The sequence below is a fragment of the Dreissena polymorpha genome, chromosome 12, assembly GCF_020536995.1.
Source record: "Dreissena polymorpha isolate Duluth1 chromosome 12, UMN_Dpol_1.0, whole genome shotgun sequence".
NCBI classification, from domain to species: Eukaryota; Metazoa; Mollusca; class Bivalvia; order Myida; family Dreissenidae; genus Dreissena; species Dreissena polymorpha.
Window position 1 is genome coordinate 63189104 of NC_068366.1, and position 26970 is coordinate 63216073.

The following is a 26970-nucleotide window of genomic DNA, read 5'->3' on the forward strand; positions in this document are numbered from 1 at the left end:
TGATAATATAAATGCCATTGAACAGAAAATTGACATAAATGTAAACATAATTAATTTTTACAAAATACCCGACAACAACCGATTTAGTGTTAAAATTCCCGGGTACGTTTTAGTATATTTACCGTACCCAGGGTACGAGCCTTACTAACTGTATTATTATTATATCTCACCGACTACAAGGTACCTTTACCTTGTTGTGTTTATCAACCTGGAATTTATGTAAAGTCCGGCTTTCTTTAGTTTTTTTTTTCATTCATTTGATTACGCAATTGTTGACGTACCTCGTGGAAAATTATTTGAATCTTTGGATTTTAATGGCGACAAGCTGGAAGTGTCAATTTATTTTAAAAACGAATCTAAGATTTTAAGTATTGTGTGTTTTTCATGCATAATTCAGTGTTTTCCAGAAAATTGAGTACCAGTTATATGGCCGGCAACAATGCAGTAAAAGAAAAGCATTTATGACATTTACTTGATATATTTGGGAAAAGAAGCAGTCATGTAAATGTAAGAGTAAATGTAACCGGCAGAATCGCTGGCTGCCGGTATTTAAAGAGAACACTGATAATAGTAAAGTTAAACTAAATCTCTACGACACGATTACAGCGTTGTAAAATTGTGTTTTGGGTGATAATGGTTAGTAATTCATACAAATGTTATTAAAAAATATTGTGCTTTAAAATTAATTTTGAGAATGGGATGGAAGAACAGAAAATGAAGAGCATACAGGGATGGAAATAAGTGGTTTCCCATGAGCCCGGGGCAAGTAGATTTTGGCCTGGGCAACTCAATTTCAAAAGTTGGTAAACTTGTTTTTTTTTTAATCTTAAAACAATTAAGTGCAATAAAAATTGAAAAACAATTGATCACCATGGATCAATACTAGTTAAATAAAATTCATTATATAGGAATAGGACATGATTCAATTCAGGCTCATAATAATACATCATGCATTGAACATGTGTATTGTCAGCAAATGTATATAATTATCTATTATTTTATTAAAAAAATATAATAATATTCACATGTTCATATTTCTGGGCTCGTTATTCTTTATCTGGGCAACCAAAATACTAAAGATGGTTGCCCACAATAGTAAAAAGTTAGTTTCAATCCCTGGCATATCATTGTAACTTTATTGTTTAACTGCATTGCATTAAAATTGTGATTGAGGTAAGCTTGTTGTTTATAGTATATTTACTTTTGAGCTCGACTATTATATATGAAATATATATAGTGTAGCTATCCTACTCACCCCTGCGTAGGTGCGCGCATTGGAATGTTTGCGTACCACCTCGAATATATTTCCTATGTCCATTGACATATTGCTTTCATACATGTATTTTGCTTCTTAACCAACATGACCCCAATGTATAAACAAAAGCAGATAACTGTATCAAGCATTTTGTAACAATTATGGCCTTTTTTTCACTAAGAATAAGCATATAATTGATAAATCTATTTTAAAGTTTGCGTACCACCTTTAAATTGCCACAACTTTTTTATTATGCTCTCCACAAATTTTTTAAGGGGGGAGCATATAGTCGCCGCTTCGTCTGTCCGTCCATGCACAATTTTTGTCCGGGCTATTTCTCAGCAACTAATGACTGGAATTCAATTTAACTTAATGGGAAGCTTCACTACCAAGAGGAGACATGCATATTATCAGCCGGTTCTGGTCAGATGATTTTTCACCGAGTTACAATGTATGGCCCTATGAAATTTTCCATTAACTGTACATATAATGCGATCTACCTGTTGGCGTATTCGCTATTACTGGGAAAAATCTAGTTTTTGATTAAATCACGAAAAAGTGGTGTTTTTTATTGCGCAATCGCTATAAACATGTGGCTTGGCCGGAAGTACATGTAGCCTTAATAGCAACCCCAAGACAATTCACCCCCAGGAGACAATTGACGGGCTAGACAATTCAAATTAGATTTTTCATACCCCAATTTTTCGATTTTCGTAATCATTTTTGTCGTACCCAAATGTTTTTCGTACCCAAATTTGTTCGTACCTAAAAAAAAATCGTGCCCATTATTTTCGTACCCAAATGTTTTTCGTACCCAAATTTTACGTACCCAATTTTTTTTGTACCCCTTTTTTTTCGTGCCCAATTTTTTTCGTACGCAATTTTTTCGTACCTAAATTTTTGTTCGTACCAAATTTTTTCCGTAACAATTTTTTTTTTTTCGTACCCATTTTTTTCGTACCCAAATGTTTTTTGTTCCTAATTGTTTTCGTACCCAATTTTTTTTTCGTACCCATTTTTTTCGTACCGAAATGTTTTTCGTACCCAAATTTGTTCGTACCCATTTTTTTTTCGTACCAATCTTTTTCGTACCCAAATTTGTTCGTACCCAATTTTTTTTCATACCCATTTTTTTCGTACCCAAATAAAAAAATCGTACCCATTTTTTTAGTACCCAAATTTGTTTCGTACCCAAATTTTTATTTGTACACATTTTTTTCGTACCCAAATAGTTTTCGTACCCTATTTTTTTTTTTTTCCTTTATTTTTTTGTGCTCTAATTTGTTTTCGTAAGCAAATTAGTTTTTTTTCCTGCCCATATTATGTTCGTACCCATTATTTCTTCGTACACAAATTTGTTCATACCCAAATTTTTTCGTACCCATATGTCGTACTCAAATTTTTTTCGTACACAAATTTGTTCGTACCTAATTTTTTATTCGTACCCATTTTTTTCGTACCCAAATAGTTTTTCGTACCTTTATTTTGTTCGTACCCTTTTTTTTTCGTACTCAAATTTGTTTTCGTACCCAAATTTTTTTTTTTTCGTACCCACTGCCCACATATTTTTTCGTACCCAAATTTTTGTCGAAATAATCGGCTTTCAATTTGATTTGATCTCCCCACTCATTCCATCCCGCGAAACCCTTAAGGTGTCGCAACTCTAGTAAAAATACAAACATTTATTGAGATGTTTGTCTATAAATGCTTTTTAACCACTCTACATTGTATATTTCTATATTAAATAAGCATTAATTGTATGGCTATTCCATAACTTTAACTCTTGCAAACATGTTCCAACAAACATGATGCTCAAATAATGCCTTCCAATGAAATTACACCATAACAAGAGCTGTTGGAGGACAGCGCGCACTTATTTTCTTGTTCTTGTTTCTGGACTTTTGTTCCAAGTTGTTTGCATAGTTACAGGTAAGAAGCTTACTTAATTTAGATATGAAGAAATTAACTAATTTTCTTTAATGCAAATATGAGATACACAGACCTTGGGTGTGGGTGGGAAACATTTTTCAAACAGTGACCTTGAATGTTCACCAAGAATTGATGAGACCTATCTCTTTGAAACATTTATTATATTCCCTGATAAGCCTGTGCAGACAACACTTTACGAACATGCATCATACCCCTTTTCACAGAGCGATGATCAATTGTAAGATAACACCTCCAGACAAAATCGAAAGACAAACAGACAGACACAAGTCCATTATAGCAATTCCAGTATACCCCATCTTTACTGAATATTGAGGGGAAATGTAATTGTCTTATCCATTTTGTAAACAAGAGCACCGCATAACAGGTGCCAACGCTCGGCTGTGGGTGCAGTTTTGAACAAGAGCACCGCCTTGCGGGTGCAGACCGCTCATATATTTTTCTTTTTAAAGGTGTAGGGACCTTTCTCAATTTCAATCACAAAGGACGGAGGGGTGGAGTGAAGAGGGGTGTAAAGTGTGGGGGTGTGGTCATTTATTACATTATCTTCCAAAAATGCAAAAAAATGCAAAAAAAAATATTTATTTCTTGGGGGGGGGGATTCCTGGGTGGGATGGTTGGACGGTATTTTAAAAATAAAATAATAAAAATAAACATTTGTGTTTTTTAACCATGTTTGAAAAAAACAAGAGATGTGTTCGTCAGAAACACATTATGTCCCCTATTTTGCTGCTTTGAAAAAAATAAAAAAAATGTGTTTTTTTACCTTTGACCTTGAAGGATGACCTTGACCTTGAACTTCCACCACTCAAAATGTGCAGCTTTATGAAAACGCCGCTTTGAAATAAAAAAAATTACCTTTGACCTTGAAGGATGACCTTGACCTTGAAGGATGACCTTGACCTTCACTTCCACCACTCAAAATGTGCAGCTTCATGATAACGCCGCTTTGAAATTATTATTTTTTTACCTTTGACCTTGAGGGATGACCTTGACCTTGAAGGATGACCTTGACCTTGAACTTCCACCACTCAAAATAAGCAGCTTCATGAGAATGCCGCTTTGATTATTTATTTATTTACCTTTGACCTTGAAGGATGACCTTGACCTTGAAGGATGACCTTGACCTTGAACTTCCACCACTCAAAATGTGTAGCTTCATGAGATACACATGCATGCCAAATATCAAGTTGCTATCTTTAATATTAAAATTTTTTATGGCCAATGTTAGAGTTTTCAGAAGGACAGACGCCATATATTTGACATTTGACCTTGAAGTATGACCTTGACCTTCACCTTTCACCACTCAAAATGCTCAGCTCCATGAGATACACATGCATGCCAAATATTGAAAAAGTTATGGCCAATGTTAAAGTTTTCGGACGGACAGACGCCATAAATTTGACATTTGACCTTGAAGGATGACCTTGACCTTTCACCACTTAAAATGTGCAGCTCCATGAGATACACATGCATGCAAAATATCAAGTTGCTATCTTCAATAGTGAAAAAGTTATGGCCAATGTTAAAGTTTTTTTCGGACGGACTGACTGACATACTGACATACTGACGGACATTTCAACTGTTATATGCCACCCATATGGGCATAAAATTTTATTTTTTTTTGGGGGGGGGGGGGTATAGTGTTAGGGTGTGTGTGTTGGTCATTTATTAGATGATCTTTAAAAAAAAAAAAAATTGGGGGGGAGGGAATTGAGGGGGGGAGGGGGGGGGGGGGAGGGAATTGAGGGGGGGAGGGGGGGGGGGATTCGGGGGGCGTGGGGGATGGTTTGGGTGGAGTCTATTGTGGTATGTCAGGTAAGAGTTGTTTTGTCAAAGTATCAATCAAACCTAATCATAAATAAAGAAGTCATGGCAATTTTAGCAAAATTTAATAATTTGACCTTGCGAGTCAAGGTCATTCAAAGGTCAAGGTCAAATTCAACTTGCCAGGTACAGTACCCTCATGATAGCATGAAAGTATTTGAAGTTTGAAAGCAAAAGCCTTGATACTTTAGAAGTAAAGTGGATCTAAACACAAAATGAAACCATATATTCAAAGTAACTAAGTCAAAAAAGGGCCATAATTCCGTAAAAATGACAACTAGAGTTATGCAACTTGTCCTAAACTGTCCTCTTATGATAGTTTGCGAGTGTTCCAAGTATGAAAGCAATATCTATGATACTTTAGGGGTAAAGTGGACCAAAACACAAAACTTAACCAAATTTTCAAGTATCGAGGGCCCATCATTCCGTCAAAATGCCAGTCAGAGTTACATCACTTTGCCTGCACAGTCCCTTTACAATAGTTAGTAAGTGTTGCAAGTATGAAAGCAATAGCTTTGATAATTTAGGAAAAAAGTGGACCTAAACACAAAACTTAACCAAATTTTCAATTTTCTAAGTATAAAAAGGGCACATAATTCTGTCAAAATGCCAGTCAGAGTTACATAACTTAGCCTGCACAGTCCCCTTATGATAGTTAGTAGGTGTTGCAAGTATGAAAGCAATAGCTTTGATACTTAAGGAATAAAATGAACCTAAACACAAAACTTAACCAAAATTTTCAATTTTCTAAGTATAAAAAGGGCACATAATTCTGTCAAAACAAAAGGCAGAGTTATCTAACTTTGCCTGCCCAGTCCGTTCATTATAGTAAGTAAGTGTACCAAGTTTGAATTTGATACTGTATGAGAAAAATGGACGTAACGCAAAACTTAACCGGACGCAGACGCCGACGCCAAGGTGATGACAATAGCTCATATTTGTTTTTTTTTAAATAGATGAGCTAATAAATGAAAGCTTGTCAGATTATTTTTTTTTAACAGGTCACAGTGACCTTGACCTTTGACCTAGTGACCCCAAAATGGGTGTGGCGTGTAGAACTCATCAAGGCGCATCTACATATAATTTTCAAAGTTGTAGGTGGAAGCACTTTCCTTTTAGAGCCAATGTTCAAAAGGTTAACAAAATGTAAAGGTTTAAGCACGACGCCGGACGACAAAATGGCTATGACAATACCTCGGGTTTTCTCCGAAAACAGCCGAGCTAAAAATCTGTTGAGGCACTCTGAAGTTTTTGCTTAGATAGGAATTTCAGTTGCCTCAAACATGGGAACAAGGTAACATGGTATCATATGAACAGACAGAGAAGCCACTGAACAGACTGCAACATTGCGCAGGCTGATCTAGAGCTACGCTGGCCACAGTTATCTTGAAATAGCAACAAAATACAGTTGAAATTCTTATGTGAAGATTATATAAATAGGGTAAGAATGTTTTTTGAATACCCAGCTTTCCAAAGATTTAAACAGCACTGAAAAATCCAGCGTTTCCATACAAACTTCATCACAATAAATTATCCTGAATCTGATTGTATTTTAGAATTATTATCTTCATTCATCAAATGTCACAAAGCCAATAAAAACATCAAAGCTTGAGTCTTATTTTGAAATAGTAAGGAAATTAAGCAGTTTTGCTATCAATTTTCTTATTAAAGAAAACTCACGTTTCTGCAGATTTGAACACAAGATTTCTCATCTCATCCATGATGTTGTTGCTGCTGTTGTCCACTAATGATCATCAGTAAAGTGTCTCCCCATCACCATGGAAACCCTGATAAAAAATATTATACAACTGAATAATATATAACAAAATGGTCCTGGGTCACTCACCTGAGTCAATAACAATAAGTTCATGATAGCCCTTAAAACACTGAGTTCAAAGAACAGCAAAAGGCAAAGACCTTACCTTGGGACTTATTTTTTACACAGACTGACCCAGATTTAAGTATGGCATTGATATTGTCAAGTTTAATATAATTCCCATTGACCATAAAGCCTGGGTCATTCATGTGGCTTTTAGACTGGTAACGTTTTTTCTAAGCTTTTGACCTGACCTGACAACCCAGTTTTTGAACACATGTTTTTCTTAGACTTTACTTGGTGACCTATTGTTGAACACATGATCAATAGTCAAGCTTGGCCTAGATATTGTTACTAGAAATACAAAAACTTGTAAAAAAACAAATATAACATTACCACATTTATATACGAAAGACATTTAAATACACATTTACAAGAACATACATAGTTCTAATAAACAAAACAGTTCTGTTGTATATGAAAAAGTCATTCATTTCTGTTTGTTTTATCAATGCTCGAGCTTCGAAGTTTGCACAATGCAGCATGATAAGAATAGAAATTTAATGATTAATATACCATGAAACTGGCAGTATTACAAAGGATGTGACACTAGTGTAAGTCCTTGGCACACACCAAATTAAACTGGTACTTGTAGACACAATTGTTTAATCCCAGCAATCAACCTAATGTCAAAACTGCAGTGTACATTCACAACATTAACAACAAAGTCTATAGCTGGTCTTATTTATATAATGAACATCAATTTGCAGCTAAAACTAGACCATAAAGAAGTTGATCTAATTATAAACAGGACTTTTACATTCCAGCGTGAGACATTTCACTATCAATGCCACAAAAACCGGCAACATCTGTGACTTTATGCTATAGAGTTAATTAGGATAAGCAGTAATTAATTCTTGTTACTCTGAATACCAGATAAAGATGGTGTATATTATTGCCATACACAGCTTTTCTGTAATACTGCATTCCGATGGTTATTTTTCAAGAATAATACATTTATACCGGTGTTTGTTTCATAACATATTTATAATTCTATAGATTCTGGCCATATTACTGCAAACAGTCCTGAGCTTTATCTTTAAGTATAAGATGACGATCAAATTTCAACTGTTACTATCCTTCTTATCAGTCAATACTGTCATCAAAGCTCAACTATTACAAGCCCTCTCATTGGTCAGTACCGTCATCAAAGCGCAACTGTATACAAGCCTTTGCATTGGTCAGAACTGTCATCAAAGCTCAACTGTTACACACATTCTCATTTGTCAAAACTGTCATCATACTGTTACATTGTAGCCTCCCCATTGGTAAATATTTTCATTAAAGTTCAACTCTTACTATCATTCTCATGGACCAATAGTGTCATCAAAGCTCAAATGTTACAAGCCTTCAAATTAACCAATACTGTAATCAAAGCTCAACTGTTACTACTCATTTATTCTCATTGGTCAAAATTTCATCAAAGAAAAACTGTTACAAGCCTTCTCCTTGGTCAATACTGTCATCAAAGCTTAACTGTTCCAAGCCTTTGCATTGGTCAATACTGTCATCAAAGCCAATTTGTTACAAGCATATGCATCGGTCAATAAAGTCATCAAAGCTCAACCGTAAAAAAACCTTCTAATTGGTCAATACTGTCATCAAAGCTCAACTGTTACAAAATAATGCATTGATCAATACCGTCTTCAAAGCTCAACTGTTACAAGCTAATTCATTGATCAATACTGTCTTCAAACCTCAACTGTTACAAGCTTTCTCATTGGTCAATCTCCTATTAGCATGTGCAGTAATCACTATATTTATGATTGCTACCATAACATCATTTCAATTTAATACAAACCTCAAAGACAATTTATGTCTTATTTTATTAGACAGCCAAGCATAATGCATATGTGATGCTCAACATTTTTTTATTACGGATTAAATGATATTTAAAGTTAAGCTTTTTGTAAGTATCTACAATTTTGACCTACAGCAATTAGTGATGCTAAATGACAAACATTAAATACCAGTTAAAGTAATTTTGTGATTATAAATTAAACATAGCTGGGGACATCAAACAATAACAAACATTAAGTAGTTTCAAATACAATATACTAAAGAGTGCTTTAAGAAGGCAGAAATAACAAGCAAATTCGTTGAATTGATATCCCCCCCCACAATATACTTCTGGATACAAAAGTTTTTTGGACGAATGAACAACACCAACGCGCATCATCCTCTTATCTATATATATGTATATAGTCATACCATTTAGTTTCAATGAAATCCGTCAAAGCACTCCCAAGTATATATATAGCTCCGGACACACAAAAACAGCATTTTTTCAAGATACAAAGGGCCATAACTCCGTTATTATCCAATGGTGTACAATGCCATTTGGCGTGCAAAATCCTTTTATCCATATATATACTCAAACCAAGTTTTAATGAAATCTGCCAAAGAACTTTCAAGATATGGCTCCAGACACAAAAAGCATTTTTTCAAGATACAAAGGGCCATAACTCCGTTATTAAAAGATGGTGTACAATGCCATTTGGCATGCATCATCCTCTATATATACTCATACTAAGTTTCAATGAAATCAACCAAAGCACTTCCAAGATATGGCTCCGGACACAAAAGTGCCGGACGGACGGAAAGATGGACGGACAACGCCAGAACAATATTCCTCTGCCTATGGCGGGGGATAATTAAAGCAGATGTCTACTAATCAATATCATGAAATCAGAAATAGTCAAGATTACAAATCCATTTCCAAGAAGAATTTTTGCAATAATTATTATTGTGTTGGGTAGGTACAATACACTATGTGTACTACTAATTCTACTACTACTAATAATAACAATCACAGGCCTGTCCCTGATGTTGCTGCTTCTCAATGATTCAACATTATACTGAATGTTATTTACGCAGACCCAAATTTCACAATGCAACTTTAAAATGACTGTAAGCAATTATAACATTCAAATTTATTATATTATTCCCTCATGACTTTTATTAAATCCAGATCTAGCATGGGCCCTGCTCTATGAAAAGGGGGTTAAATGCATGTGCGTAAAGTGTTGCCCCAGATTAGCCTGTGCAGACCTGTGCAGACTAATCTTGAACTACACTTTACGCACAAGCATTTAACCCCTTTTTTACAGAGCACGGCTCAAACATATAAATCAGTCAAACACTTAACATGAAGTCAGAACCAATATAACTGCAGAGTATACCATCTACTACAATTGCCAGACCGAGTATCATCAATACAGAACAAAGAAACTTAATAGTGAGCAAATTTGACAAATATCCCTGACCATGCTGAATGTATATCCCAAAATAGACTGTTAAAATATTTATGATAATGAAGCGTGCACGTAAATATTTGCAATTGGAGACTAGATGCCTCTCAATGACTGACAATACATCTTTTAATTTTAATTGATACCCTTAATTACTTTAAGTTGATTGTTAAACTATACAGCTATCAGTACTTTAGAAAGTAATCTGATAGTGTATTGTGTTGTCAATAGTAGGAGGTAAAACCTTTAAGATCAATAGCAATTTGTTAGTTAAATGAACAAAATTAGCGTCTGCCTTAATTGCATTGACCTTTCATTCTAAATGTCAGTGATCTAAAGTAGTTGCTTACTCTTCAAGGTATAAATTATGTTCACTTAAAACCTTTGATTTCCGTCACAGTACTTGTTAAACAGTGTCCAAGCTAAAATGTTATTTCATGTTATCACAGTCAAGTAATCCCATGCAACCTGGTTTTTTTTTTCTCAAAAGGGAGTCATATATGTATAGAAATCAAGCGTTTTTTGCACCTTTTGGGGCAAAATGTAGACATTGTAGAAAAGATGTTTTTGCCAGAATCAAAATGCCCCCTACTGCGCCGCTTTGAAGCAATATATTTGACCTTTGACCTTGAAGGATGACCTTGACCTTTCACCACTCAAAATGTGCAGCTCTATGAGATACACATGCATAGCAAATATCAAGTTCAATATTGCAAAAGTTATCACAAAACAAAAACATGGTTAAAGTTTTGGGACAGAATGACAGACAGACAGGCCAAAAACAATATACCCCTATACCCCTGATCATTTGATCTGGGGGTGGGGTTGGGGGGGGGGTGCTGAGAAAATCTCCCTTGGTATTGAAAGTATTGAATGTATATAAATGAAACTTGATACATTGATATTGAAGAATCTGAACAGTGAGATGAAGGGCAGACTAAAAGATCCTTACCTTATGAATATTGCTTAGATTTTTAATAATCTTTTGTTATTCTTTTGCAGAGCTTATGCAAAAGAGACAAATCACATAATGACAAGCTCATAAACAAATTTATGAAAAATATCATGAGAAAATTCATGACCCAGTTCACAATAATACTAGTATTTGTTTATGAGCCAAACATTAAATTCAAATTCACGAACTTTTGAACTTAAGTTCATGAACAAAGAAGCAATAAGGTGTTCATGAAATGTTCATGAACAGTTTATTAAAGAATTGCATGGAAAAAGAACTAAAAAGCACAGACAAAATTAATATGCAATATTGATTAAATTTTGTCCATATCATTGAATATTCCAGTATATTCTGTTTTTAACTGTCTGAAATGTGACTTAATAACAAATTTCATTATCAAAAGAATTACATATACAATCACCTTTTCATAGTGTTTTGATCATACAATCCAAATCAGTGATAATAATAATCAATCAATTATGAACATGATCATGTCTAAGTCAAAGCAATTGCAAAGACAAACATAAATGACCTTATTAAATTGTTGTGATCATGTCCACATCACAATAATTATCAAAGTGAGTCCTAACTTAACTATCTGGAACATAGCCACTTTATGATAAGACCATATGCATGAAAACTGACCTTCTTCTAACAATGTTTTGAACATTTCCATAAACATATTTTAGATGAATTTGCTGATGTTTGTTTTTTTCACAACATATGAATTCTGAAGGCAATTATTAAGTGTTAAAAGTAATGTATGCATTTAGTGTTTTTTCCAAGCTGTTTTAGCGTGGCGCGGCGCCATGCCCCTTTTTTGTAGCGTCACGCTGCTCCATTTCAAAGCCATTTAGCGCCACGCTGCCCTTTCTAAAGGCGGCCGCCCTGCCCTTTCATGAGCACCCGCTGTTTTTCATCCTCTTAAAAGCCGCCATGAGCCCTTATTGATAACATCTTAATTGCCGCTTGACCAAACTTCTAAGCCGACTGTATCTGAGTATGGCCCCCAGGCAGCAAAGATTTCGGAATACAAAATAATAATACAAGTAATATAAAGGGTATAAAACAACGAAAAATACTTGCCTAGGCATGGACGTTGCCATCTTATTTGTCGCATGATTACCCCCTCTGATTACTGTAACGTAAACTAATTAAACAAAAAGCGAATCGAGAATAAGGCGTAGAGATACGATTTTACGTTGCTACGCACACCTGTCGCTAACATCATTTTAACAAGAAGGCGGACTATAGAGAAAATTTATTGTGACTATCGACAAAAATGGCAAATAACGATCGAATTAACGATGGAGATCATACATTTAGAAGGGATTAATGAAATGCTTGTGATAATCAATGATGCACAAAACGTTTTAGATACCAACAATATTTATTAGTAATCTACTCAGTGACTGTGGATGTACATTGTATGTCATGGAAACGAGTGTTTGCAAATCATTAGCGTTCAGTTTACTTGCTAAGTTAAAAATCTGACAATATTATCGTTAGAAAACGGGATAAGGCAAACATGGTTTCACTTAATTATGTTAGTGGATCTGTTTATAATCAGATTCATATGCACATAATATCTTTACTATGTTTGTCGTGCTGTACAGTTTACTGAAACAACATGGAACTTGCAAGTTAAATATATTAATATTGATAAAAGTAAGTTAAATACACCAATTACTGTTAAATGTGCTTGTTTATATTTTTTGTTTTTCCCACACCTGCCTATGATAAAATGTTTCTCCTAAAACCAGGTATTCACGGAATGTTTTTGCCCCTTTTTTCCAAACTGCGCGTTAAAATGCCCTTTTTGAAAGGAATGCGCCATGCCCCTTTGCCCTCCTGGAAAAAACACTAATGCATTTCTCAAGTCAGTATGCATGTAAAAAATGGATTGGTAAATTGCAAATCTATAAATAAAAGGAAAGTGCATTACCTGACTTCTTCTTTAAAACTGTTAAATTTATAAGACTTATCTAAATATGTGTATGAACAAGCCATTACTAACAAGCTCTAGGCAATTTTGCAAAAACAAATCAAATGTATTCTGCAACTTAAGCCAAACCAATGTAGATTGTAAATTGAGTGCTTCTAAATACAGAAACATTGTTAAATTGACCCATATAGGATGAATACTCCCCCACATGGCAATGAAAATCCAAACAAAACTGCAGTTCTATTTCTGCATCTGAGCTTTTTAATGCATCCTTCACTGCACTGATTAAATAATGTTGTATCAATAGCACCATACTCTAATATTGATTGAACAGCATTCTGCATGAACAAAGCTGTAATGATGAATCTTGAAACTCAAATATATTAAGAAATGAAATTTCAGACATTTAGTTATGTTCAAAGAATGTGTCCGGGGTTTTAAAACACAAAAATTGCAAGTAATTTCAAACCTATTTATATTAACATTAGAACATCATATATGGGCTATAGCAAATATTCTATAACTAAAACATAATATAGGGGCAAGCAAATATTCAATAAATAAAACTTCATATAGGGACAAGCAAATATTCTATAAATAAAACATTATATAGGGGCAAGCAAATATTCTATAAATAAAACATCATATAGGGGCAAGCAAATTTTCTATAAATAAAACATCATATAGGGGCAAGCAAATATTATATAAATAAAACATCATATAGGGGCAAGCAAATATTCTATAAATAAATCATCATAATAGGGGCAAGCAAATATTCTATAAATAGAACATTATGTAGAGGCACGCAAATATTCTATAAATAGAACATCATGTAGGGGCAAGCAAATATTCTATAAATAGAATGTCATGTAGGGGCAAGCAAATATTCTAAAAATAGAACGTCATGTAGGGGCAAGCAAATATTCTGTAAATAGAACGTCATGTAGGGGCAAGCAAATATTCTATAAATAGTAATATTAAATCAGTTTAAGGTTCATAAGTTCTTAATCAAATCTTAAAGCATCAAGTGTGCAAAGCACATCACTTATGCTGAGCTTTTAACAAGAGCACCGCCTTGCGGGTGCAGACCGCTCATCTATTTTCTTTTTAAAGGTGAAGGGACTCTCATTTTCAATCACAAAGGAGGGAGGAGTGGAGTGAAGAGGGGTGTATAGTGTGGGGTTGTGGACATTTATTACATTATCTTCCAAAAAAGCGAAAAAAAAAAAAAAAAAAAAAAAAAATCGGGGGGGGGGGGGGGGGGTATAGTGTGAGGGTGTGGTGATAATTTGTGAGATGATCTTAAAAAAAAAAAAAAAAAAAAAAAAAAAAAAATCAAAAAAAAAATTTGGGGGGGGGGTGGGGGGGGGGTGGGGTGGGGGTATAGTGTGAGGGTGTGGTGGTCATTTGTGAGATGATCTTATAAAAAAAAAAAAAAAAAAAAAAAAAATTAGGGGGGGGGGGGGGGAGGGGGGGGGAGGGGGGGGGAGGGCACGGGGGATGGTTTGGGTGAAGTCTATTGTGGTATGTCAGGTAAGAGTAGTTTCATCAAAGTATCAATCAAATCTAATCATAAATAAAGAAGTTATGGCAATTTTAGCAAAATTTAATAATTTGACCTTGAGAGTCAAGGTCATTCAAAGGTCAAAGTAAAATTCAAGTTGCCAGGTACAGTAACCTCATGATAGCATGTAAGTATTTGAAGTTTGAAAGCAATAGCCTTGATACTTCGAGTGGATCGAAACACAAAATTTAACCATATATTAAAAGTTACTAAGTCAAAAAAGGGCCATAATTCCGTAACAATGACAACCAGAGTTATGCAACTTGTCCTTTTACTGTACCCTTATGATAGTTTGTGAGTGTTCCAAGTATGAAAGCAATATCTATGATACTTTAGGGGTAAAGTGACCAAAACATAAATCTTAACCAAATTTTCAATTTTCTAAGTATAAAGGGCCCATAATTCCGTCCAAATGCCAGTCAGAGTTACATAACTTTGCCTGCACCGTCCCCTTATGATAGTTCATAAATCTTGCAAGTATGAAAGCAATAGCTTTGATACTGTAGGAATAAAGTGGACCTAAACACAAAACTTAATCAAATTTTCAATTTTCTAAGTATAAAAAGGGCACATAATTCTGTCAAAATGCCAGTCAGAGTTACATTACTTTGCCTGCACAGTCCCCTTATGATAGTTAGTAAGTGTTGCAAGTATGAAAGCAATAGCTTTGATGCTTAAGGAATAAAATGGACCTAAACACAAAACTTAACCAAAATTGTCAATTTTCTAAGTATAAAAAGGGCACATAATTCTGTCAAAATGCATGCCAGAGTTATCTAACTTTGCCTGCCCAGTCCCCTCATGATAGTAAGTAAGTGTACCAAGTTTGAATGCAATAGCATTGATACTTACTGAGAAAAGTGGAACTAAACGCAAAACTTAACCAAAATTTGCAATTTTTTAAGTACAAAAAGGGCACATAATTCTGTCAAAATGCACGCCAGAGTTATCTAACTTTGCCTGCCTAGTCCCCTCATGATAGTAAGTAAGTGTACCAAGTTTGAATGCAATAGCATTGATACTTTCTGAGAAAAGTGGACCTAAACGCAAAACTTAACCGGACGCCGACGCCAACGCCAACGCCAACGCCAACGCCAACGCCGACGCCAAGGTGATGACAATAGCTCATAATTTTTTTTCAAAAAATAGATGAGCTAAAAAGGTAAAGCTTCAATAAAAGTGACTCTTTCAGTGTTTTCAAGTATTGTTGATTGGACTTATTTTACATACTTAAAAAAACTAAGTGAAATTAAAAAAATGCTCACAAAACAGAAAATATGCATACCACAATATATTCCACTCAATAGCAACACATAAATCACTGACTGCAATGTTCACTATCTGTGGTTGGTTGGGAATCAATAAGGATTAAATACTTAAACGCTTACAAACTTAGGCCGCTCTAGCATGGACTTTGCCTTAAGACAAATGGAAATGAAATCTCAGGTCTACACAAAAAAAAGGTATGTTTCTGTTTACCCAACCCATCCTATATTTAAATCAAAGAGTTTTTATGTCCGAATTTCTTGATGTGAATTTTTTCCAGCTACAAAATAATAGTGTTCACAATTGTCATATTCTGTGTAAAACATTTGTATCAATCAAAATGTGAAAATATTTCTGCATGTAATAATGTAATCCTAATGGAAAATGTTATATTTTTCACAAAAATGTACTCAAAGATTGCTAATCAAATGTTGATTGAACTTTATGTGCTAATACAAAAAACATGGCTACATTGATGCATGTAACAGAAATACTCCTTTGCATTGCAATACAAATCTGTACAAAACCTTTCTATTTCTGCATCTGAGAGCTGTTAATGAATCTTTCACTGCACTGATATAATTACTCTGAATAAAACATATGGCAGCATTATTAAAGACAATTGAAGAATAATCTGAACAAAGCTGCATTGATGCATCTTAAAAATCTTATACTTATGAAGCCAATTCGTCTTAAAGACACTCTGACTATTATGTGATACACTCTGACTATTATGTGATACACTCTGACTATTATGTGATACACTCTGACTATAATGTGATGGACCCTCTGACTATTATGTGATGGACACTAACTATTATGTGATACACTCTATTATGTGATGGACACTCTGACTATTATGTGATGGGCACTCTAACTATTATGTGATACACTCTGACTATTATGTGATGGGCACTCTGACTATTATGTGATACACTCTGATTATTATGTGATACACTCTGACTATTATGTGATGTTGGAATAGAGCATCAGTCTTCCAGGAATAAACTGCATTTTTTCATCGATGCATTATATGCAGTTTTATTTGTTGTATTTATTAATTTGGAGAAATCATAGGTAAAATAGAATCTTTCATATATGATGGACATTACTACAAAAGTGGATGTTTAATTGGATGTTTATATATTCAGGTAAAACAAGAGGACTGCATAGCAGGTGCCAAGGCTCGGCTGTGGGTGCAGTTTTGAATAAAAGAAAGTTTGTCAGAAGAAAAAAAGGAAGCACTTTGATTTTAGAGCCTATGTTAAAGTTTTATATTAGAGGTCACAGTGACCTTGACCTTTGACCTTGTGACACAACAAGATGTTTGTGAAACACAATGTCCCCCTATATGACGTTTGACCTTGAAGGATGACCTTGACCTTGTGAAGGATTACCTTGACCTTGACCTTTCACCACTCAAAATGTGCAGCTCCATGAGATACACATGCATGCCAAATATCAAGTTGCTATCTTCAATATTGCAAAAGTATTCATAAAAAAGGCGATTTGGGCCACATATATTTAACCTCTGACCTTGAAGGATGACCTTGACCTTGACCTTTCACCACTCAAAATGTGCAGCTCCATGAGATCCATGCATGCCAAATTTCAAGTTGCTATCTTCAATATTACAAAAGTATTTATAAAATAAGCGATTTGGGCCACATATATTTGACCTCTGACCTTGAATAATGACCTTGACCTTGACCTTTCACCACTCAAAATGTGCAGCTCCATGAGATACACATGCATGCCAAATATCAAGTTGCTATCTTCAATATTGCAAAAGTATTCATAAAATGAGCGAGTTTGGCCACATATATTTGACATCTGACCTTGAAGGATGACCTTGACCTTTCACCACTCAAAATGTGCAGCTTCATGAGATACATATGCATGCCAAATATGAAGTTGCTATCTTCAATATAGCAAAAGTTATTGCAAAATGTTAAAGTTGGTGCAAACAGACCAACAGACCAACAGACCAACAGACAGACAGGGCAAAAACAATATGTCCCCCACTACTATAGTGGGGGACATAAAATGGAAGTGGCGTGTAAAACTCATCAAGGTGCATGTACATATGAAGTTTCAAAGTTGTAGGTGGAAGCACTTTGATTTTAGAGCCTATGTTAAAGTTTTACATTAGAGGTCACAGTGACCTTGACCTTTGACCTAGTGACCCAAAAATGGGTGTGGCTTGTAGAACTCATCAAGGTGTAGCTACATAATGAAGTTTCACAGTTGTAGGTGGAAGCACTTTGATTTTAGAGCAAATGTTAAGGTTTTAGCATGACACGGACGGCGGACTAGCTGAGCTGGCTATGACAATAACCTCGGGTTTTCTTCCAAAACAGCCAAGCTAAAAATGAAACAGTGTCATCAATGTTTGCATTACCCTTTACTTTAAAAATAAGTGGTAACAATAAACAAACACTGTTAATTAAAAATTCATGGAAAAAATAGTTAAAAAACTAAAAGTGCAGACAGAACATTACAAAAATATATCAGATTATGAAATACACAGTTTTGTTTTAAGATGATACATAAAAAGAAGTCCAATATTCCAGGTGTGATATGTCACATTCCAAATTCACATAAAACAGTGTTCAGACAATACATTTTACAAATTGTGAAATGTTCATAGAATGTGTGAGAATGAAATCACACACATTTGCATAACATTGTCACTCTGTTTTAAAGTACTTTAAAAACATTCGGGCCGTGTGAAAAGTGAGTTAAATGCAGGAGTGTAAATTGTCGTCCCAGATTTACTGCACAGGCTAAAGCCCAAGTCTCACAATTGCCAGTAGAGCCCCAGTCCATCCAGGTTTGCTAATGCCGGTTGACCGGCGAGAACTGGGATGATTAGTAGAAATTTTTTAACAGGGTCACACTATTTCCCGGTGCCGCCCTGGTTGAAGCCGGTCAACCCCGGACTAGCTACCGTTTATCCCGATGAAGCCCCAGCAGGAAGGAGCCCAGGTTAAAGCCGGCAGCATCCCTGTAGAGCCCCGGTATACCCTGACTCCGCCGGCGCTCACGGGGGCTATACTGGCATCAGACGCCGGCATAGCTATGGCAACGCCCCGGTTTAACCCCGGCGTCCAGGCAGAGCGTCGATTTACCTATGTACTTTAGCTGTACCGGGATTCTGCCGGCATTCACCGGGGTTCCACCTGGGCACCACTGGCGACAACTGGGGCGTTGCCGCAAATCTGCCAGGGTCTTTATGGGCCCCGGTTGTTCCCGGTGCTGTGCCGGTAGATGCCGGTGACTCCCGGTTCATCCCGGAGGCATTAAACATTTTAATACTTTCCAGGTGGAGCCCCGGTTTCCCCTGGTTCGTCCGGGTTGTCTCCAGTGGAGCCACGGTTCATCCCGGTAGAGCCTCGGTTCATCCCGGTGGATCCAGGATCACGCACAGAGGCTCCACTGGCAGCATAGTGAGACTGGGCCTTAATCAGGGACGACAATTTCCGCTTTTATGATCTTTTTCTTTTAAAGAAAGTCTCTTTTTAGCAAACATCCAGTTAAGGCCAAAAGTGTCGTCCCTGATTAGCCTGTGCAGACCGCACAGGCTAATCTGGGACAACACTTTACGCACATGCATTAAACCCCCTTTTCACAAAGAAGGCATTAAGTGTCCTCTTACTGTAACCAGAACCTATTAAATAAATAATGGTTTGTGGATTGTTTCTTATTGGCCATATACCACAATTTAATTACTGTTCAAAGGAAGGTGTTAAACATCCATCAAGCATTTAAATTGTTCAAACTAGGCTGCAGCTGCTGTATCACTTACCAACACATTCTCTATTTCTAAGCAATTCAAATCATCTTTGTAGTTTTTTTCTACAATTACCAAAGGAGCAGAATAGTTTACTCTGCTTGTTTCCAATGTTCTGACATTTATACATACATGTCTATTATTTTGACAGAAACATCAACACATTGACACACATTATTGATAGCCACCACAGGCTTTTACATTCATGTGAAATTTTCAGAGGTCGTTATATCTAGGGTAGATGACTTTCAGAGGTCCTGTCAGTACAAAGGGAGTCCCAATTAAACAATATTTGCTTGTTGTTAGTAACTAATTTGTTTTTTATCATACCACTTCATTGATATCAGCCTGATATTATTATATCAGGTCAACAGGAAGTTGTTATATTAGTCAATTTTTGGAGATTTCGGAATCAAATATAAAGTCATAATTTGTTGTATAATAAAATCACATTGAACAAAACAAGCAATTTGATACCAATAAGTAATATAATTTAGACACAAAAAGCAACAAAAAAAAGAGCAAAAAACATATTTTCAACTATTAAGCACAAGTGCTCATCATGGCGTCATTTTTTAACACATTTGAACACATAAAATGTGTCATATTAGTCATATCTATTTCTGCTTTAAATACACCATCAAAGTGATTATATTTTATTCTCTTGTTTAAAATAGGGATGTAGAGGTATGATAAACAGAAAAACAGGTTACTGCCTTATTGCTAAGTAATATATAAGGCTTGGCACAAATTAACTTAAATTATTTTATTCTTAGCCTTGCCTGATATACAGTAAAAACCCGATGGCTTAAACTCACTTGGCTTGAATTTCCCCTTGGCTCAAATTTCCAGTTGGCTCTAATTCTCATCAAAGCACTGATTTTTTGTTGCTATATATTCATATAAAATTTTGTCGGATGGCTCCAATTTGGGAGGCTCTAATTATCGGATGGCTTGAACTGTTTTCACAGTCACTGTGACAATTTTCACACGTTCTTTTTTTCGGATGGCTCGAACTAGCTTCGGGTCGCATAAACTGTTAATCGATTAGGATGGCTTGATTAAAGGCACTCAATAATTGATTCAACACCAGTTGCAAACATGTCATTGACTTAATCGTTACTTGATTTGAGTAAAAGATGATATTTTGTAATCAGAAATTATCTCGAGGAGTGCAAAAACTCACAACATGTTCAATCTCAACTGGACGTAATAGAAAGCTTTGTTTCTCGATGACAGCTAAGGAATGCAACACAGACTGACATAATGCTATTCTTCAAACAAGATGTGTTTGTGAAACACTATGTCCCCCCATATAATTGACCTTGAAGGATGACCTTGACCTTTCACCACTCAAAATGTGCAGCTCTATGAGATACACATGCATGCCAAATATCAAGTTGCTTATATATCTTCAATATTGCAAAAGTTATGGCCAATGTTAAAGTTTGACTCAAACGAACCAACAAACCAACAAACAGACAGGGCAAAAACAATATGTCTCGGGGACTTAAAAATGTAAATAAATCAATAAATGCAGTACTGTTTCATATGTAAATGATATGTATATAGTGCTGATGCATGTTTTATTCCTAAGTGCTCTGTGTTACCAGAAAATGTGCTACGTAAAAACGTGCTGATATAATTTACTACGTGATATTTGTTTGATTGGATTTGTTACTGTTTTAAAATACTGGTAAATAAAAGTATTAAATATATATTTGGTTCTTATTTATTCAATAGCAGAAAGTTGTGCTTAAAGTAGTACGGAGTTTAAGCAATATGTGTACTCATCAACTCTTCAACTGGAGGTGAAAATGTACTGCAGACTTGTTCTTAAACAAAAGTTTAATATAAATCGGATGGCTCGAATTCCGGATGGCTCAAACTTTTGCTGCCAGTCCCGATGAGTTTGAGCCATCGGCAGTGGGTTTTTTTGTTAAAATTCGGGTCCAGTATCCGGCCCCATTCCCGATAGAAAAAGTATATATTTTTCCCAAATAGGACCTAAACATTCCCAATTGAAAGTTTCAAAATAATTCTTAAAAAAAAAAAATTAGATCAACAATGAGTTTCTTTTCCATCCAGCTCTATAAGTTATACTTTATTAAATATAATATTTTAAACACGTTAATTCTCATTTTTAAAGCATTTGTTAGCAAATAAATGCCAACACTAATTTCCCAATTTTGGTCAAAACGCCGCAATTTTTACCAATCCAAAGAGACCCCATTCCAAAAATGGTAAACAAGAGGGCCAAGATGGCCCTAGTTTGCTCACCTGAGAGGAGTCGGTTCATTCAATCTTTACCAAATGTCAAACTTGACCTAGATATTGTCCAGACAAATATCCTGGTCAAGTTTCATCATTATTTCATCTGCGAGTCATGACTTCTAGAGTGTTTACGAGCAAATGTTAAAGGACGGACGGACTTACGACGGACAAAGACCGGTCACAAAAGCTCACCTGAGCAATCAAGTGAGCTGAAATAACACAGGGTTTCGACTGTATAACAAAATGATCAAGCAGTGGCCTGTGATTTTCTATAAGCATGCTTAACCCTTTTCCACTCAGAAGCAAAGTAAAATTGGCTATGTGCAAACAGCATAAAACAAGAACAGCCTGCGAGTAACTGGCAGCCTCAGTCATGACGAAAGACCGTCAAAAAATTAACAGACCAGACTGGCCTACAAGGAGAAATAATTTACAGGCCAGACTGGCCTACAAGGAGAAATAATTTACAGGCCAGACTGGCCTACAAGAATTTATAATTTACAGGCCAGACTGGCCTACACGGAAAAATAATGTACAGGCCAGACTGGTCTACAAGGAGAAATAATTTACAGGCTAGACTGGCCTACACGGAGAAATAATTTACAGGCCAGACTGGCCAACAAGAAAAATAATTTACAGGCCAGACTGGGCTACAAGGAGAAATTATTTACAGGCCAGACTGGCCTACAAGAAGAAATCATTTATAGGCCAGACTGGCCTACAAGAACAAATAATTTACAGGCCAGACTGGTCTACAAGGATAAATAATTTACTGGCCAGATTGGTCTACAAGGACAAATAATTTACAGATCAAACTGGTCTTCAAGGAGAAATAATTCACAGGCCAGACTGGACTACAATAATAAATAATTTACAGGCCAGACTGGCCTACAAGGAAAAATAATTTACTGGTCAGACTGGTCTACAAGGACAAATAATTTACAGGCTAGACTTGCCTACAAGGAGAAATAATTTGCAGGCCAGATTGGCCTACAAGGAGAAATAATTTACAGGCCAGTAATGTTTCACAGGCCTCAAAAGTGCTTAACCCTGGGGAGCCATTGCATAGTAAATTCAAAAAGTAAATGTTAATATGTGGTTGATTTATGAAAGGGCAAAAATACTGTGAACAGCCTGATTCGAAGAAATAAATTAAGTGTATTTTTCAGTTTGGGAAAAATATTTGCACATATAAACATGCATAATTGAGTTTCATTGATGTATTTAACACACATATATTAATACATTAAATATGTTTACCTTTTATTATCTTCCATTTCACTAATATGCCATAATAGTAAACTGTATAGTGACAAACATAATAAAGCAGAATATGCACATGAATCTGATTATACACAGATCCACGAACATATAAATCGAATCATCTTTGTCTGTTTCCATTTTCAAACGATAATCTATTTAGATTTCTTTTTGCAAGTACTGAGTCTGTTAAGGTTTTATGCTGTTTGCTGCTCATCTGAGTATCAAAAATTTGGATATAAAACTTAAACAATTGAATCTAGTAAGAAAGGTCTTAAATTAAATATAACTTTCTAAGGGACTACAAAAGCGTGAAAATATGTATCTAAGAGGTGAAGGCTTAAATAGAAATATTGTACTGCAGTAAAGTCATGATAATACTGAGCAATAATGTGCAAAAAAGTCTCTATTAAAATGAAAATCTGTTTATTTTGACATATCTGGAGAAGACAAACAGATGGAGGTATATAACACATATGTGCAGGACATAAGGATATGAATTAATTTAAATATATTGCTACACCAGAATATTAGGTAAATGTAAACAAAACCTTACCAAATATTTATTGTTAAATTAAAACCCAACCCTTACAATATGGCTTTCTGACATTATATGCTAAAAATGTAGGCAAAACAAAACGACAACCAAGGATTTAAACAGACAATTGTCATACTCTCAAAACAAAATATTTACAATTTGGTAAAAATGTGATGTTTTGCTTGTTTTTCATGTTTAATTTATAATCACATAAGAGAGATTGTCGCATTCCCTCAATGCATCCATGTGTTAATCGTACATGAACCATAATCAAACTCTGATAGATATCAATAAAGCATGAGGCTGAACTAACATCTAAGCATCAGCACCATTGCAGCGCACCCAGAGGATAATTGGCAAATGATAAAAGATAAATTTAAGGTCCATTCACTGCTTTGACATGTGTTTTACAACTATTACCATATGCTTGTAATGTCACACAGAAACAAAGTAATAGCTGAGATCACATAAAACTAAAATCAAAATGTGGAAAATAATCTGTTGGCCGATTGCACTATTTAATAAACGAATTGCTTAACCCTTTACCACTCAAAAGCAAAGTGAAAATGTGCAAACAGCATAAAACCAGAACAGCCTGCAAGTAACTCACAGTCTGTTCAGGTTTATGCTGTTTGCTGCTCATCAGTATCTAATGGTTGGAAATCGAGCCTTTAAAACTTCAATGTAGTATTAAAAAGGTCTTTAATTAAATGTTACTTTCGAAGGGACTACACATGCGTAAAAAACATATCTAAGTGGTAAAGGGTTAACTTTTAACCAATGCTGACTGACATTGATTCCTCACTGATCTAAAAGGATTTCAGTTTCTTTGGCTTATTAATTTTATTCAGTGCAATTTCTCATATTTTGTTATTTTGACATGCAGTTTCAACAATTTGACACTTCAAAAACAATAAACATGCATAGCTGTAAGGAGGGGGTTATATGATTTATATGTAATTACTGGAGTAAAATAATTATATTAGAAAATGCCAACATCTTTTGAAAGAAACCAATTACCAGGCACTCTTGTTAGAAACAAACATTGCCTCCCACAAAACAAATAATGTTGGTGTTCTCTAAATGATATAGTGTTCCATTCATTCTGGAGTTGTCAAACATCACAGTAATCCAATAAACAGCTCTCTTATGGCAGAGCATATTGCTGTGCTAATCAATTAAGTCCTTCCAGCTGATATTTTACACCAACCTTGTAACATGCCAATAATAATCTCTTTGGTGCTATTTGCAGGAAAAAAGTGGCTATATTGGACACCAATAAAAGGCTATAACATCTAATTGCCATGTATTGTACAGTTATGAACACATTGCAACAGATATCTTTTTCACTTTAAAGGATATATTTTTCACAGAAAAATGGAATCAGATTTTGCCTTTAACTTAAAACTTTATTAAATTGAATATTATTCCACACAACAGACAGTAACAATAATATAGCATGATGCTAGTTTTAAGGAACAACCATTTAATTCTAGAAAAACTGTATTTAATTTGCATAAAACCCAGCTGTGTTTGCACTATGTTTAACGGACATTATATGTACATTTAATATACTTGTGTATTTTTTCATATCTTTATTTCCATTTTCTGTAAAAAGTGTAATAAACACCTAGTAAGTAACTGGGATTGCATCTTTTACACCATGTAAGTAACTGACATTGCAAATTTAACATATTGTTAGTAAATGATATTGCAAATTTATTCCATGTAAGGAACTGTTATTGCAAATTTAACGCCATGTTAGTAAGTGATGTCGTAAATTAACAAGAGCACTGCCTAGCGGGCATGGGCGTCCGCACATAGAGGCAAATGGGTTCAGCTGAACCCCCCTGGAAAATTGGTGAGCGAAAAAATGTTGAATATGGAAAAATCTATACGTGTACAATTATGATTCCTGAATTGAACAATTTGGGTCAGAATGACCCCTGGTTAGTTTCACACAAACATCAACTCCCATTTACATGTAATAAAGTCATGGATGCGGTTATTGCACAATTTATAAACTCTTAAAACATTGTTTTAAACTAGAATTACCCCGGTGACCTAATTTTTGGACCTCAGATGACCCATATACGATCCAAAATCAGATATTATCAAGATAAATATTCGGACCATATTTCATTAAGATCAGATGAAAACTATAACCTCTATTGTCTACACAAGCTTTTTTATTGATTTGACCTAGTGACCTACTTTCTGACCCCAGATGACCCAAATAGAATCCCAATCTAGATTTCATCAAGAAAATCATTCTGACAAAATTTCATAAAGATCTGATGGAAACTGTGACCTCTATTGTCTATACAAGGTTTTTCTATTATTTGACATAGTGACCTAGTTTTTGACCCCAGATGATCCAAATACAATCCCAACCCAGATTTCATCAAGATTAACATTCTGGCCAAATTTTATTAAGAGTGGATGAAAACTGTGACCTCTACTGTCTACACAAGTTTGTTTTAAACTTTGACCTAGTGACCTAGTTTTGACCCTAGATGACCCAAATTTGATCCCAACCCAGATTTTTAACAAGACAAACATTCTGACTATATTTCATTAAGGTCTGATGAAAACTGTGACCTCTATTGTCTACAAAAAGTTTTTCTATGATTTGACCTAGTGACCTAGTTACTGACCCAAAATGACCCAAATACAATCCCAATCCAGATTTTATCAAGATAAACATTCTGACCAAATTTCATAAAGATTGGATGAAAACTGTGACCTCTATTGTCTACACAGTGTTTCTCTCTATTATTTGACCTAGTGACCTAGTTTTTGACCCCAGATCATCAAGATAAACATTCTGACCAAATTTCATAAAGATTAGATGAAAACTGTGACCTCTATTGTCTACACAAGGTTTTTCTTTTATTTGACCTAGTGACCTAGTTTTTGACCCCAGATGACCCAAATACAATTTTAGTCCAGATTTCATCAAGATAAACATTCTGACCAAATTTCATAAAGATTGGATGAAAACTGTGACCTCTACTGTCTACACAAATTGTTGATAGACGCATGCACGCACAGACGCCAGACGCCACATGATCACATAAGCGATCTTCGTGACAGGTGAGCTGAAAATAGATCAGCTAAAAACCATTTAATTAACTGATATTTGCAAATTGAACACTATGTAAGTAACCTACATTGCAAATTTCACACCTTTTAAGAAATTGACAGCACATTTAACAC

General features: G+C 35.1%; 1 protein-coding gene across 6 annotated transcripts in view; it reads right to left on the reverse strand.

Moving 5' to 3' along the window:
* The window catches only part of LOC127853424 (arrestin domain-containing protein 4-like), a 145604-nt gene that overhangs the window by 89510 nt on the left and 29124 nt on the right, over window positions 1–26970 (reverse strand). For 4 of the 6 annotated variants that reach the window (XM_052387952.1, XM_052387953.1, XM_052387949.1 and 1 more), the window contains one exon: window positions 6710–6816. In XM_052387952.1, coding sequence (XP_052243912.1) covers window positions 6710–6750 — 41 coding nt within the window. In that variant the 5' untranslated portion in view covers window positions 6751–6816. Of the gene's footprint in view, window positions 1–6709; window positions 6817–11532; window positions 11677–15905; window positions 15958–26970 lie in introns of those variants that run through there. The other 2 variants (XM_052387955.1, XM_052387954.1) reach the window with 2 other exon arrangements.